General features: G+C 42.1%; 1 protein-coding gene across 1 annotated transcript in view; it reads right to left on the bottom strand.

The window, feature by feature from the left end:
- Window positions 1–870: 870 nt before the first annotated feature.
- Window positions 871–17352, bottom strand: part of FRRS1 (ferric chelate reductase 1) — a 71245-nt gene continuing 54763 nt past the window's right edge. Inside the window, exons 12-16 of the mRNA XM_040359962.1 lie at window positions 13022–13119; window positions 11356–11414; window positions 8103–8246; window positions 5280–5341; window positions 871–973 (exon numbers count right to left, since the gene is read on the bottom strand). Coding sequence (XP_040215896.1) covers window positions 881–973; window positions 5280–5341; window positions 8103–8246; window positions 11356–11414; window positions 13022–13119 — 456 coding nt within the window. The 3' untranslated portion in view covers window positions 871–880. The remainder of the gene's footprint in view (window positions 974–5279; window positions 5342–8102; window positions 8247–11355; window positions 11415–13021; window positions 13120–17352) is intronic.

Genomic DNA, 17352 nt, shown 5'->3' with positions numbered 1-17352 from the left:
CGGACGTCAGCGGGCATGTCACCGTTGACATCCGCGGCTCCATAGAGGAGCACGGAGCGCCCGTTCAGGTCCGCCAAAAAAACTGGCAGGCGGACCTGAACGGGCCGTCCGTGTGAAAGAGCCCTTATGCGATAATTCCTAGCAGTTAGGTATTCCTTTTTATTGGATTGTTAAATATAAATAATGCTAATTGGCATTGCGATTGCAAATAGTTACTCCTGATCAAATAGTGCAATCATTTTCAAAATAATTACTGGGGGGGGGGGGGCAGGGTAATGTATGGAGGCCACCACTGCTCGACTGCCCTAAAAGTCACATCAATCCAATGGCTTCAATACTTATAAATCAATTATGCAGAAAAAGATTTAGGACTTCATTTTCTATATGCTTGTTTTGGGGTCCAACTCGGTTGTGAAGCCCTGGGATAGCCAGGTAACTAGAATCTTAGGAAGGAGTTCAGCAATGCCAGTCTCCACATCTCTCTCAGTGAAAGGTTCAGCTCATCTTCTGTTTGCTTGGAATCAAGAGCTCCTTTGTTATAGGCACCCTATAAATATTCAGAATTCATTTTTCTCCATATGAACAGATAAGATTCTATTTACCTTGATCACTGAAGACCTGAACAGAGCACTTTTACCCCAGAAAAATATAAAAATAACCCCATACATGGTTATCACTTTTTAAAGGCACTCTATGATTTGATTAGAAAAGTCACTTGAGGAATTGAGGTGAATTACACGTTCATCAGACGGTAGCTCGGAGTTTCGTCCTTAGAGCATCATCAAATGTCCAGACTTGTATGACACGCAGGCAGATGAAAGCAGATTTGCACAGTTGCTGTAATTGCTTTAGCAATAAAGGCACGTTGTCCTGAGTGTGGTCAAAGTTGGTAGATTGCAGCCAGGAATGTTATCAAAAAGGCAACGTTTCCACAGATGTATATTGTCAGCACAATCTTCTTAAAGGTGTGTCCCTGTCAATATAAAAATAGCAGTCAGGCATAACAGTAATGGGGATCCAGCATAACACAACATAGGAAGAGACAGCTGCGCCCTCTGGTGCTGAATATGAGAGTTACAGGCACTGAAGCCGACACAAGAAACCTTATAATAAAATCTTATGGCGCGTACACACGGTCGGAATTCCCTACAACAAATGTTTGATGGGAGCTTTTGGTCCGAAATTCTGACCGTGTGTAGGCCCCATCGGACATTTGTTGTCAGAACAAAAATTTGAGAGCTGATTCTCAAATTTTCCGACAACAAAACCCGTTCTCGTAAATTTCGATCGTGTGAGGACAATTCCGACGCACAAAATTCCATGCATGTTCTGAATCAAGTACGAGACGGTCAAACTAGCGTTCGTAATGGAGATAGCACATTTGTCACGCTGTAACGGACTGAAAAGTATGAGGCTGAAAAGCGCAAATCGTCTCTCACCAAACTTCTACTAACACCACTGGTATTGAACTTCCCTTTTCTAGTGCCATCGTACGTGTTGTATGTCACCGCGTTCTTGGCGTTCGGAATTTCCGACAACATTTGTGTGACAAGTTTGAGCATACATCCGGCGGAAAAAAATCCACGGTTTTGTTGTCGGAATGTCCGATCGTGTGTACGCAGCATAACAGTGATGCTGACCACAGAATGAGTGAACTGTGATATAAGCCTAGCTCCAGTCAAAGCATTTAAATGTTGGATAGTGTTGGAAGGAGTTAATATTTCTGCCAGGTATTTGTCTGTAACCTTACATTGAGCAGATTTTGCCTCACTTCCTGTACCCCATAAAGCCCATATGAAAAATAGGGAAGAGCGAAGATAGAAGACATGAACAGCAATAAAGTTTTGTGATAAGTTCTAAACCTTCCCCACTATTGGAGAGATTACTTTATATGTGCTCCTACTATGGAGGCTTTCAAAATTCATAGAGTTAGGACTGCAGACAAAACTGGGGTGCCATGTCGCAGCCTCGGCAGCTTACGCATGTATTTGTAAATATGGGCAAACCCCTGTTTTTAACGTGAACTGTTATGCCTTGTACACACAATCAGAATTTCCGATGAAAAAAGTCTGACGTCATTTTTTCATCGGATATTCCGACCGTGTGTGTGCCCTATTGTATTTTTCCATCGGAAATTCCGACGGACTTAGAAAGAGAACATGTTCTCTTTTTTTCAGATGAAAAAAAATTCTATCACAAATTCCAATTGTCTGTGTGGAACTCCGATGGAGAAAAAACACGCATGCTCAGAATCAAGTCGACACATGCTCTGAAGCATTGAACTTAATTTTTCTCGGCTCATCGTAGTGTTGTACGTCACCGGGTTTTTGGACGGTCGGAATTTGGTGTGACGGTGTGTATGCGAGACAGCTTGAACGGAATTCCGTCAGAAAAATCTGTCGGAGTTTATCCCGACGGAAATTCCGATCGTGTGTACGGGGCATTAGACAGGATAGTTTGGTTGGCTGAATGCTGGTTGGCAAGTTGGGAATTTTTCTGTTTTATTGGAGAGATTTTCCATTACTTTCTGTTCTTACAGATAATAATAATAATAATAATAATAATAATAATAATAATAATAAAAAAGAACACACACAGTAGGGTCTTTACCCCTTCCAGATGACATTCAAAACAACATTAATTTTGTCTGGAGTTGATGGATGATACGCATGTGTTTTTGCACATCATGTGCTGTCCTAAGTGTGAAATCACACACACACACAAAAAAATATTACCCTTATTTTTTTTTCTTTTCTATTTTAAATTACGCTCCTCCAAAATGCATGGCTACAATACGTTCTGCCACCAAAATGCATGGCTACAATACGTTCTGCCACCAAAATGCATGACTACCATACGTTCTGCCACCAAAATGCATGGCTACAATACGTTCTGCCACCAAAATGCATGGCTACAATACGTTCTGCCACCAAAATGCATGGCTACAATGCGTTCTGGCACCAAAATTCATGGCTACAATATGTTCTGGCACCAAAATGCATGGCTACAATACATTCTGGCACCAAAATGCATGACTACAAAGTGTTCTGGCACCAAAATGCATGGCTACAATACGTTCTGCCACCAAAATGCATGGCTACAATACGTTCTGCCACCAAAATGCATGGCTACAATACGTTCTGGCACCAAAATGCATGGCTACAATACATTCTGGCACCAAAATGCATGGCTACAATACATTCTGCCACCAAAATGCATGGCTACAATACGTTCTGCCACCAAAATTCATGGCTACAATGCGTTCTGGCACCAAAATTCATGGCTACAATACGTTCTGGCACCAAAATGCATGACTACAATGTGTTCTGGCACCAAAATGCATGGCTACAATACGTTCTGCCACCAAAATGCATGGCTACAATATGTTCTGGCACCAAAATGCATGGCTACAATACGTTCTGGCACCAAAATGCATGGATACAATATGTTCTGGCACCAAAATGCATGGCTACAATACGTTCTGCCACCAAAATTCATGGCAACAATACGTTCTGGCACCAAAATGCATGACTACAATGTGTTCTGGCACCAAAATGCATGGCTACAATGTGTTTTGGCTCACGTGCTATCAAGGTGCACTGTAGTGCCACTAAGGATAAATGCCACCGCTATGCACCTACAAAAGTGGTGCACTTTTTTGTGGGTTGTGGGAAAGCATGGAATTTTGTGTTCGTTCCTGTGAACAAGCACACAATATGAACCACAAATATGAACCCAGCCTTAAGGTATACACATTTTAAAAAGATACACAATCTCAATGTTATTTTCAAAGGCAATAATATACTATGTATGTTATAAGCAAGAATATTTATAGTTCACCCAAAATTGTTGTCAATGACAGCTCCCTCCTGTTGCCAATCTACAAACCTTTACATTAATTCAGGAGAAAAAACACAACTGGTGCGCAATGAAAATATACTACTTTACCTTCCCCTTAACTGAAATCTAAATTCTCCTTGCCAGAGAGGAAGGGCTACATAATTATTGTAAAACAAACATCTTATTTCCATATACACTGTTATTTTTTTAAAAGGTTTCTAGAATTTAGATGACACAGAAAGCAATCGCTAAAGGGCCATTGGTATAACAGTGCTGCATATACCGTATATTCTCGAGTATAAGCCGAGGCAACTCATTTTACCACAAAAAAATGGGAAAACTTATTGGCTCGAGTATAAGCCTAGGGTGAGAATGCAGTAGCTACTGTAAGCGGAAAAGAGGGTCAACAATGCCCATTTGCATGCCTCATTGTGCCCAGGCTTACTGTGCCCATTGCAACCTCACTGTGCCCATTACCTCACTGTGCCCATCCTCACTGTGCCCATTACAACCTCACTGTGCCCATTACCTCACTGTGCCCATTTCCTTACTGTGCCCATTACAACCTAACTGTGCACATTGCAGTGTATCTGAAATTCTTGACATCCATTTTTTCAAAACTCGCGGCTTCCTCCTGGTCCCGTCCCGTCCTGTGATAGGCGTTTGACACTGTGTTCAGTGTTCCACCTATTACGGACGTTCTTTCATCCTCAGGTTTAGTTTCCCAGCAGACACTGTATTCAGTGTTCTGCCAACAATGGACGTTCTTTCATCCTCGGACAAGAGAAGGTCCGTGATAGGTGGAACACTGAACACAGTGTCTGCTGGGAAACTGAGTCAGAGGATGAAAGAACGTCCGTGATAGGCGGAACACTGAACACAGTGTCAAATGCCTATCACAGAACGGGACGGGACCAGGAGGAAGCCGCGGGTTTTAAAAAATGGACGCCCAATGTACACTGACTTGAGTATAAGCCGAGAGGGGTATTTTGATCCTTAAAAATAGGACTGAAAAACTTGGCTTATACTCGAGTATATACGGTACATTTAATGTTGGATGAAAGCCATAGCATTCCACATTTTGTCTATGGGGCCTACAGCAGGAGTGGTGCAGAACAAGATCCCATATAAGAACGCTATACTAAGTGAATTGACGGTGCCCAAGTTCTTATTTATTCTGTGAAAGCTGAAGAGATGAGAGTTCAGCTTTCTCTTGTGAATAAGCAGAAAACCGTTCTGTGTTATCGACTTATAGGAATTTCACATTTAAAAAGAACACAAAACTTCTGATCTACAAAAATCAATAAACTTTGAAAAGAAGAATGAAAATATGAATTAAGCCGATTGCTCCGAATCAATACACGGGTATCCTGCAAAAGAAGAACTGAAAATCATCTACAGATGCATTATACATTTATACATTTTAGCAATAGACTTACCTCTTCCCCAGTAAAGGAAGGATTTAGTATCCAAGCCTGATCATCATCTGTTTTTCCTGATTCTGTAAGAAGCAGAAAAAGTAAAATATTTGAGTATTTTCCCAAAACGAGAGGAACTCATTTCGAGATTATAAATATGATTGACTGGTGTAATATAAGCTATCGATCGTCAGACTACATTATCACAAAAAGTATATTATTCATATGCAAGGTACCAAGGTAAATATTACAATATTACAGGGCAGCAATCACAACAGAGGTAGCCATGATGGACCTCAGTAATAGTGATGTCAGGAGATGCTTAATGCGGACCTTCACACTCGGACTCTTCTCCTCTTTATCCTGCGCCGCGACCCAACACCCCCCCCCCCCCCATCTCCAGGGTGCCAATATAGTTTTATTGTTTTTGTTTACAGTTTTTTTTTCTTCAAAGTTTCGGCCTGCACCCCAGCCTCCAGAATTTGCCTCTGTGAATGACGCTGTGTCCCCTGGAACGCATGCGCCCTAGTCAAGACCAGCTACTTGCACACCCCCCCAAATTCAATTCTCACTATCGATTAGATGTTGCATTTTGCTTTGAAAGACACGCGGCTGCAATCAGCAACTATATTATATTAAAAGACTGCTGCTAATATATAATATTGGGGATCACACTGGTGTCCCCCCCCCCCCCAATATCTTCTCTCCTACCTTACCTTCTCAGCTACCTGTAGGGAAGGACAGGGGCTGACTGATCTGTTGTGTGGGTGGGAGGAGGAAATGATGTTGAGGCACGCCATGCGCAGCACCTCATTGGTTGGAAGCGCTGTCTGGCACCTGTCCTGGACAGGACTCCTGGCAGCCTTGCTATTCGCAATCCGGATTGGCAAGTCTGGCCCAGTGAACATCAACCAATCCGGGTCATGCTCCAATTTGTGCACAGGTGAGGCCTGCACTGTGCACAGTGACAGTGAGCAGCACTGTCTGCAGCAGTATGCTGGGCGGAGTCTCCTGTGGCGCCGGCTGCAGCCGCAGGCAAACAACATGATGTCCATCCAATCTGTGTGCACAGGCACAGAGCTGTGGCGTCTCGGGAAGCCGGGCCGGCTGCACGCTCTCTAGTTGAGGGGGGACAGGATACCTATCTATGACAGGTATCCTTTCCCACTTCCGGGAGTCCCTGCTGCGGAGCTGTGACGTCACCGCGGGGCTCCCTCTCCCCTGGCCGCCGGGCCAATAGGAGAGAGGAGCTGGGCTTCGCGCATGCGCAGTAGGGTTCCCGGCGTGAAGCCGAAAGGCTACACTGCCGGGTTCCCCTACCCGCAATGACTGCGGGTGCTGACATCACTGGACTCCAGGACAGGTAAGTGTCCATTTATTAAAAGCCAGCAGCTGCAGTATGTGTAGCTGCTGGCTTTTAATTTTTTTTTCAAGGCCGGAACACCACTTTAAGAATAATAATAATAATAATAATAAAAGAAAAGAAATTAAACATATACCGTCAGGCTTACTTGCCATGGAGAACAACGCCCTACCAAACTGCACAGCAGCCATCCTTGTGAACTGTTGTTTCTCTTCACCTTCCCACCCCCAGCCTGTATGTGGACATTGAAGGAGCAACAACAAACATAAGACCTCTTTGCTCATTCCTCCTGTCAGCATGTTCTGTGTGAATATACGTGAATGCAGGTCACCTCGCTAAACACCTAGTATTTCCTCCCCTAGTCTGAATATTGCTGTACAGGAGATTACAACATTCTGAATCTAAAGCAGGTATTAAATAATAGTTGCACTTTAAAACACTTTAAAATGCCACCGTTTTGTATGCCATTGGTACAAAGCACAATCACTGACGTTGCATTTTAGATACTATTGGGCTTGCAGAGTTCGAAAAGCAACAAGTTGTGTTCAGTGCAATAATCTTCAATTACTGAGGGCCTCCAACTGGAAACCACAGAAAATCCACCTAAATAAAAGCAAGGTTTCCCTATACTGAACCCCACAGAATAATACACAATATAATTTCCTACAATCTGCTAACAAAACACAGGTTATGGGATCTTAAGGCAGCTTTGCATCCAGGAGAACATAAAAGGCCCAGATTCACAAACGAGATACGATGGCGTATCTCCAGATACGCCGTCATATCTCTGAGTTGCGCTGTCGTATCTATGCGCCTGATTCTTAGAATCAGTTACGCATAGATTTCCCTTAGATCCGACAGGCGTAAGTGCATATTTACGCTGGCCGCTAGGGGCGTGTACGCTGATTTATGCGTCGAAATATGTAAATGAGGTAGATACGTGAATTCACGAACGTACGCCCGGCCGACGCAGTACAGTTACGATGTTTACGTTAGGCTTTTCCCGGCGTAAAGTTACCCCTGCTATATGGTGGCATAAGTGCGGCGTACCAATGTTAAGTATGGCCGTCGTTCCCGCGACGGTATTTGAAAATTTTACGTTGTTTGCGTAACTCGTCCGTGAATGGGGCTGGATGTAATTTACGTTCATGTCAAAACCAATATGTCCTTGCGGCGTATTAGGAGCAATGCACACTGGGAGATTTCCACGGACGGCGCATGCGCCGTTCGAGAAAAACGTCAATCACGTCGGGTCACATAACATTAACATAAAACACGCCCCCCGTCCCACATTTGAATTAGGCGGGCTTACGCCAGCCGATTTACGCTACGACGCGCGAACTTACGAAGCAAGTGCTTTTAGAAAACAGAACTTGCCCGTCTAAGTTGTGGAGGCGTAACGTAAATCGGATACGTTACGCCCGCGCAAAGATACGCGGATGTACGAGAATCTGGCCCAAAGTGTTACCAACAAAGCTCACCACTGCGCAGGAGACAGAAACTGTGCAGCTCCAGCAAGATGTCTATACAGACATGCCATAGTACAAAGCCAACCATCGTGTAGGTGTCCCAAGGATCTGGGAGGTCCAGAGCTTGCAAGTCCATACCCAGGAAGATTGCAGCCACTACAAAAAAAAGGAAATATTGGTTAAGGAAATCTAACATTTGTTTATTTTATTTATTTATTAAGAATGTCATTACATCGGATAAAGAGGAGCAATTCTCCAAGACCTGGACCTCGTGGTCTATGTTTCGACATTCCTATGAATTTATTCAATGGGCAGCAGAGGACTCTACCAACACATCTGTCTGACCCAATCGGAATGTCTCCCTCTCAATTTCTACTTGCCTTACTGACTTGACCCCTCTATTTTCACCATCATTTCCCCTCTTTTCTTTATAAGTTGTAATGAAACACGAACACCAAAACCATAATCTCTAGTCTCGAAAGACTAGAATTCTGTGACCCACATAGAGTGCCCCCCTACGAGAAATTGCGTTTAGCACAATAACAAAAGCCCTAGCATATTTGTAATGTGTGGGCACCACTCGTTGAGGAGATAGTGGTGTTCACTGACCCTTACAACAACAAAAACTTTATACAATGTGACGATATGGTTCCAATATTGAAATGTCTATTTCTATCTATGTGTTAACGAACGTTATACTTGTGTAATGTTCACCTCTCCTTTCTCAATAAAATAAGGTTGAATCAAGAATGTCATTCTACAGTGATGTAACAATTACTGCTGTAACAAATGTTACTTGGAGCCTACAGATATAGTAGACAAAACTTATGTATGCTTCTAAAGAAAGGTGATCAGATTTTCAAAATGAAATCTAGGAAACACATATATATATATTTTTTTTTTTATTGGCAAAAGGTAAACCATTTTATAAGCATATTTTGCTCAAATGATATATTCAGTGTATGTGTTTATGGAATGATTGTATGATATATACGTTATTTCTCACATTTCGTCCATGAGATAAAAAAAAAAGATACCGGTACTTATAATTTTTTGCGCTATAAATACTAAATGTTAAAGGGGTTTTAAAGTTAAAAAAAAAAAATCCTAAATAGCTTCCTTTACCTTAGTGCAGTCCTCCTTCACTTACCTCATCCTTAGATTTTGCTTTTAAATGTCCGTATTTCTTCTGAGAAATCCTCACTTCCTGTTCTTCTGCCTGTAACTCCACACAGTAATGCAAGGCTTTCTCCCTGGTGTGGAGTGTTGTGCTCGCCCCCTCCCTTGGACTACGGGAGAGTCAGGACGCCCACTAACACACAGATCCTTACTCTATCTGCAACGTAGAGGGCGTCCTGACTCTCCTGTAGTCCAAGTGAGGGGGCGAACACAACACTCCACACCAGGGAGAAAGCCTTGCATTGCTGTGTGGAGTTACAGACAGAAGAACAGGAAGTGAGGATTTCTCAGAAGAAATAAGGACATTTAAAAGCCAAATGGAAGGATGAGGTAAGTGAAGGAGGACTGCACTAAGGTAAAAGAAGCTATTTAGGACAGATGGGGCGTCAAAATTTTAATCCAATCCACGCAGGGGAGGCTCCAGACAAATGGACTTATAAGTGCAATGGTAAAATCTCTCTCTCTCTCAAATCATAATAAAATGTAAAATTGGTGTACATATTTTACATTTTGATTATGATTATATACAGGGGGTTTCACCAGTATTTGCACATTGCGGCTATGCAATATTTCATACCTTTTGCAGAGGGGGTGACATCATCACTACTAGATTGCAATACATTGGTTGATTTGCACTGGATATTCACTTATAGGTTTTACCATTGCACTTATAAAAGTCTATTTGTACAATTTTATAGATGAAGTGTAGGGCAGCGCTGAATTTATTGCTTTTTATTGATTTACGTTAGATGAGGGAACCAGCTCACAAGATTCTCTTATTGCTTTTGAGATTTTAGTTGCATGGTAGTTGTTTTACTTGATTTGTTATGTCCTCTGTATACTGGTAACCACTGGTCCTGCATATTGATGGTCAGTTTGCCCCTGTATGCTGGTGCTACATGCAGGAGGCAATGTTCAGGAATGCATTACGTACTGAGTGCAAGGTTCAGGAATGCATTACGTACAGAGTGCAAGGTTCAGGAATGCATTACGTACAGAGTGCAAGGTTCAGGAATGCATTACGTACAGAGTGCAAGATTCAGGAATGACTTACATACAGAGTGCAAGATTCAGGAATGACTTACGTACAGAGTGCAAGGTTCAGGAATACGTTACGTACAGAGTGCAAGGTTCAGGAATGCATTATGTACAGAGCACAAGATTCAGGAATGCATTATGTACAGAGCGCAAGGTTCAGGAATGCATTATGTACAGAGCACAAGATTCAGGAATGCATTACGTACAGAGCGCAAGGTTCAGGAATGCTTGAGGTACAGAGCGCAAGGTTCAGGAATGCATTATGTACAGAGCACAAGATTCAGGAATGCATTACGTACAGAGCGCAAGGTTCAGGAATGCATTATGTACAGAGTGCAAGGTTCAGGAATGCATTACGTACAGAGTGCAAGGTTCAGGAATGCATTACGTACAGAACGCAAGGTTTGGGAGTGTGTTGTACAGAGTGCAAGATTCAGGAATGACTTACGTACAGAGTGCAAGGTTCAGGAATACGTTACGTACAGAGTGCAAGGTTCAGGAATGCATTATGTACAGAGCACAAGATTCAGGAATGCATTATGTACAGAGCGCAAGGTTCAGGAATGCATTATGTACAGAGCACAAGATTCAGGAATGCATTACGTACAGAGCGCAAGGTTCAGGAATGCTTGAGGTACAGAGCGCAAGGTTCAGGAATGCATTATGTACAGAGCACAAGATTCAGGAATGCATTACGTACAGAGCGCAAGGTTCAGGAATGCATTATGTACAGAGTGCAAGGTTCAGGAATGCATTACGTACAGAGTGAAGGTTCAGGAATGCATTACGTACAGAACGCAAGGTTTGGGAGTGTGTTGTACAGAGTGCAAGATTCAGGAATGCATTATGTACAGAGTGCAGGTCTAAAGGTGGTCGAATTCAGATCCACAGCATCTGTTAATGATTTCAGAAGTGTCTCTAACTGATCTCAAATGCAGGCTGAATGCTCCTGAAAGCAAGATTTATCTGTCCTACAACTCATGGCCAAAGCCTGTCAAGGCAGGCAGTGACAGTTCAGAAATGTAAAACTATAAGTTACACAACATACCTGCTATAATTCTGGCAGCTGTGCCACCTCCCCAGTGCGTCCAATTGAAAATTGACCTCCTGTATCAATAAAAAACATTTACTTCATTAACAGAATCAAGAGGAGAATTACAGCCGGTTTTCAATATGTAAAGTTTGTCTAATGCAGAGAAGAGACAAAAAGTCAGATAAGATTTTAAACTGGTCTACTCAACTGTGCCAGTCAGAGTGATGGGTCGACAGGAATATGTCTGACATGGACATTAATTTGTGTTCAGTCTATTGGTAGCCATCACTTCAATAGGTATCTTAGCTCACAATCATTAGTTATGCCAGGGGTCTCAAACTGGTGGTCCTCCAGCTGTTGCAAAACTACAAGTCCCATAAGGCATTGCAAGGTTGACATTTACAAGCATGACTCCCTCAGGCAGAGGCATGATGGGACTTGGAGGGCCACCAGTTTGAGACCCCTGAGTTATGCCAAGCACCTTATATTATAATATAAACTCATGATTTGCCTAGCTTAAAGCGGTAGTAAACCGCAAAATAAGAGAAAAAATCCAAAACATTGGGTCTATGCAGGATAATAGCACAATGTGTTAGTATGCAGCCAACACTAGCACATTATGAAAAAGACTTGCCTAAGAACAAAGACCTCCAGCAGTGCGCTGTCACGGCTCTCTGATGCTTCCATCTTCACCCAGTCATCCTTCCGGGTTCGCAGACTTCAGCTGTTTGACTGGCCCGAGCTAAAATGATGTCACTCCTGCGCATGTACACAGGAGCCATGGCTCTCTCATTGGACGCCATGGCTCAAAGGTGCACGTTTAGGAGGTATTTACTGTATCTACAGGTAAGCCTTACTATAGGCTTACCTGTAGGTACAAGTAAGCTATGGGGGATTTACTACCACTTTAGGTAAATCTTGTATTGCTACACTGTGCTGAAATAACAACTGCAAAGCTAGAGCCTTGTGTTACTCTTCTCCCTTTAGGATTAAAAGTGGTCAGGTAGCCCTAAAATGTGCCTTGTCAACTGAACAAAGTCCCTAAAATATCTTAATTTAAAGTTGACCTGTTACAATACTATTTTAAAAGAACGGGATGCCACTGCGCACCTAAAAATTATAGTTGCCCAACTGACCCAACTTGAACACATTTTTTGGGGGTTATTTACGAAAGGCAAATCCACTTTGCACTACAAGTGCAAAGTGCACTTGAAATTGCACTGAAAGTGCACTTGGAAGTACAGTCGCTGTAAATCTGAGGGGGAGATCTGAAATGAGGGGAAACTCTGCTGATTTTATGATCCAATCATTTTCAAGCTAGAGAGCTGTTTTTTATTCCCCTTGCATGTCCCCCTCGAATCTACAGCGACTGCACTTCCAAGTGCAATTTCAGTGCAATTTCAAGTGCACTTTGCACTTGTAGTGCAAAGTGGATTTGCCTTTGGTAAATAACCCCTTTTGAGTTGTTGATCTGAAACAAGTATGCATGTCAGAAGTTCTGGCTTAACTTCATGAATACTTGTTCTGGATAAGAAATACGGAGGCTCTGAGAGGGTCACAGCATGACAACCAGGCAGTTTTCCTTTCCAGAAGCACCTCAACTAAAGCAGCCTTTGTATTTCTCTCATGATGAATCAATAACTTCTTTATTAGAAAAAACAAGTTGAAGATGATTTTTTACCTGGGACTGTGAGGCGGAGGTCTGAAGATTGCCATCACAGGCTGAAGAACTGCCAAAGCCATAACAACACAGCCCAAATACGGATGATAACCTGCCCGCTGCAAACAAAGAACATTTCATTATCAATTGCATAACGAATGGTCTTCCAAAATCTTATACATCAGTAAAAAGGGGATACCTTTATGTCCCCCAGAACACAACCCTGCCGTACCTTTCTATTGTGAAGAGTGGGAAATACTGCACTAATAGTAACAAAAAGCTGCTACACACATCCGTGTCCTGAACACATAAAGTCCAACAAAGAAGAGTTGTTGTTCAGAAGTGAAACCCAGTGATGAGGTGAACATGTGGAAACACTAAGGTAATGTATCTTCTATAATAAACGTAGGGTGTATACTCTTACCAGAAAAGGTGGACTCAAATAGCATTAACATTGAGTCAATCCAGCAGAGAAATACAGGATCTGCACTCCTCCAAGGCAGTCATGGGGTCCCGAACAATTTCCAAAAGAAGCATTGAGGGGTCTTGTGGACAGCCAAACAAGTAAAAGACCAGATTGCAAGGCCAGATGGAAGGACCAAAAAAGCTCTCATTAAGAGGGAGATAAAGAGAAAAAAAGGCTCCACATGGTGTAGATCAAAAGGGTAGGTTTTATTGAATAAAAACCAGAAAACATCCGTAATAATAAAATGTGTGATCACAGCGATAAAAAAGCAATGAGGGGAGCTCCCACAAATTTTATTATTACGGATGTTTTCTGGTTTCTATTCAATAAAACATACCCTTTTGATCTTCCTCTTGATGAGAGCTTTTTTTGGTTCTTCCATCTGGCCTTGTAATCTGGTCTTCTACTTGTACGGCTGTCCACAAGACACCTGGATGCTTGTTTTGGAAATTGTTCGGGACCCCATGACTGCCTTGGAGAAGTGCAGATCCTGGCTTTCTCTGCTTGATTGACTCAATTTTATTTGGCATTTAAGTCCACCTTATATGTCCAGGACACGGATTTGTTTAATTACTGGACATTTATTACTATTTTCTATACACATGCATGTTGTATTATTGTTATATATTTTCGTACCTTTCTATTGTACAGACATATTTACTTTAGTAAGTGAAGTAAAATATGGCATCTAAGTATTAAAAGGTCCTTCTATAGACAGAAGACCCAGAGCCTGAGGCCTCGTACACACAACCATTTTCCTCGACAGAATCCATCAAGAAACTTGGTGGGAGAGCTTTTTTGCCGAGGAAAACGGTTGTGTGTATGTTTTTCGTCGAGAAACTGTTGTGGAGCTCGACGCGGAAAAAGGAGAACAAGTTCTCTTTTTCCTCGTCGGGAGTTTCAATTTCCTCATCGTGTTTCTCGTGGGGCTGGTATACGACGAGAAACACGTTTGTGTGTATGCTTAGAAACCCACGCATGCTCAGAATAAAGTATGAGATGGGAGCGTGCCTTCAGTAAAAGTAGGGTTTGTAAAGGAGATAGCACATTCGTCACGCAGTAACAGACTGAAAAGCGCGAACCATCTCTCACCAAACTTTTACTTAACACGCAGTAACATGAGATTAGCAAAAGCAGCCCCAAGGGTTGTGCCAGTGGAATCAAACCTCCCCTTTATAGTTCCGTCATACGTGATGTACGTCACCACGTTTGAGAACAACGAGATTTTGTCTTGACAGTGTGTACGCAAAGAAGCTTGTCAAGATTCTCGATAAGCTTAACAAGGAACTCGTCGAGCAAAACGATGTTTCATTTACGACGAGTTCCTCGGTCGTGTGTACGAGGCCTGAGGCAGTAAGATTCAAGTAACTAAATTGCATAGATAGAGTGGAGATGGAGTAAAACACCTGTTTTTATTGCTACCCCTGTTAGGGAGATTCACCCTCTCTATTTATCCCATTAAAGAAAAGGAATACAGACAGAGGTTATAACCCTCCCTTACTCTATCAAAAATTGTAAAAAAATGCCTAAAGTTATACTTTCAATCCAGTAACATGAAAATCAGTAATTGTCCATAGATTTTAGTAAACACCTATTAAAGAATGCAAGAAGTAGGTTACGGGGGGGGGGGGGGGTGGCAGAGGGTGAGAATAGTTTTAGTCAACTGACTTATTAAGTTATGGGGGTGTTGGGATAGTCCCAGCAAGAACGAACTTATTGCATTGTGGATTACCCTTGCATCTTGAAGACCACTGGTCCCTTTGTCCTCCTACTTTTGCTAGCACGTGTATAGCAGGGTGTTACAGGGCATTACATGAACTAGACTTGCTTGCATGCAGCTATACTAGTGCTTGTTTTTTTAAAGAAAATTCAAGCTATGAAAATATGACAAGCAACCATTGCCTGCTGAGCACTAACATTTGCTAATATAAGGGCTCAAGGCAAATCTCTTCAGTGTATCAAACTACACACTATTCTGTTCCATCACTGATGATTTATCTGCCTAGCACAAGGAAGAGATGGCTCTGCTGAGATTAGGCCTCATGCACACAGATGGTGAGAAGCTGAAAATATGCCCAATACAAAATTCTAAGCATTTTTCCATGCAAGATAAGTTGCAGATGCCACATACAGCCTTCATACAAGTAAATGGCTGTAAATGACACTTGTGACTTCCCGGACAAGGAAAACACCCAGAATTTTACACTGGGCATATTTTTAGCCTCCTCATCGCCTGTGTGCATGTGGCCTTATAGTATCCAATATCACCACCTCTCCTTTTCAATTAACCTTATCCATAATACAACACTAATGCCGCGTACACACGATCGGAAATTGTGACAAGAAAACCGTGGATGTTTTTCCGACGGAATTTGGGCTCAAACATGTGTTGCATACACACGGTCACACAAAATTCAAACGGTCAAGAAGGCAGTGATGTACAACATTACAACGAGCTGAGAAAATTTAAGTTCAATGACTCAGAGCATGCGTTGAATGTATTCCATGCATGCGTGTTTTTTTTGCGCGTCGGAAAAATTGAGAACCATTTTTCAAATTTTTGCTGTCGGAAATTCCGACCGAAAAAGTCTGATGAGGCCTACACACGGTTTAAATTTCGGACCAAAGGTTCACATTGAACTTTTCTTGTCGGATATTCCGACCGTGTGTACGCGGCATTAGGATCACCAAAACAGAAGGAGAATTACATAACATGAGAATTACCTATCAAACCGCAACCCGACTGTACATGCTTCCATTTCTTGTTTATATTATTAAAGTCGGATCATTACGAAGCAGGTAAGCAGTTATGCTATCTCATATTGCTAACAAATAATTATGTGGTCACTTAGGTTGTACCATACTTGTATATTTTAGACTAAAGTTTGTTCTGACAAAAAAGGTAAATAAAAATATATTTTTATTCCTAAAAAGGTATATATTTAAAAGTACTGAGGCCCATTTAAAGTGTCATTAAAGGTTATTTAAAAAAAAAAACACACACAAACATGTCATATTTGCCTGCTCTGTGCAGTGGTTTTGCACAGAGCAGCCTCGAACTGAATTTTTTTCAGGTCCCCCGGTGGCTCTACTGGCTCCTCCTCTTCAGCCAGTGCCCCCGATAGCAAGCAGCTTGCTCTGGGGGCACTGGTGCATGCTCACTCCCCAGCCCTGCTCTATGCATCCATCCAAAGCAAGCAATAAGGTAAAAAAACTGAGCCTTTAAAACCACTTTAAGGTGCAATTGTCATCAACGTATTCTACAGCCTATGGCCAATTTAGAATGCTTAGGTTACTGAGCACTCTAAAGCAAAAAATATGCAGAACAGGGATGTCTTAATTCAATTACTGCATCCTTGTTTCAGGTCAGTAACTCAGAAATGAATGTAACCAGGGAATCGCCATCTTCTAAAGGAGCAATGATAGCCTAGTGCACTCATAGGTTTAATATCATTTACAAAAAATAAACAATAAAAAAAAGGGGGCACTGGTACATAAAAACCAACTGTGCACCTTTGACCAAAGTCGAAAAATGCTTTGCTATATGTGTAAGCCATTTACATACCTCCTGAAACCTGGCCAAAAAACGTACCCCCCATTCCAGCTTTGTTGTTAGGAGATTGCCAAGACAATCCCAGCCATTACTGCTCGCCCCCACTATCACAGGAGCGAGTTCTCTCTCGGATTCCAATCCCAACATCATTGCAACATCCTAGCAACAAGGATGGACAGGAGGACCCAGTCCCTGGGAGTTTTTTGGCCTGGCTGTGGGAGTTATGTACAGTTGTGCTCATATGTTTTCATACCCTGGCAGAATTTATGATTTCTTGGCCATTTTTCAGAGAATATAAATGGTAACACAAAAACTTTTCTTTCACTCATGGTT

This window comes from Rana temporaria, chromosome 7 (assembly GCF_905171775.1).
Source record: "Rana temporaria chromosome 7, aRanTem1.1, whole genome shotgun sequence".
NCBI lineage: Eukaryota > Metazoa > Chordata > Amphibia > Anura > Ranidae > Rana > Rana temporaria.
The sequence above is the reverse complement of the archived record's forward strand: the minus strand, read 5'-3'. Positions and strand labels throughout refer to the sequence as shown.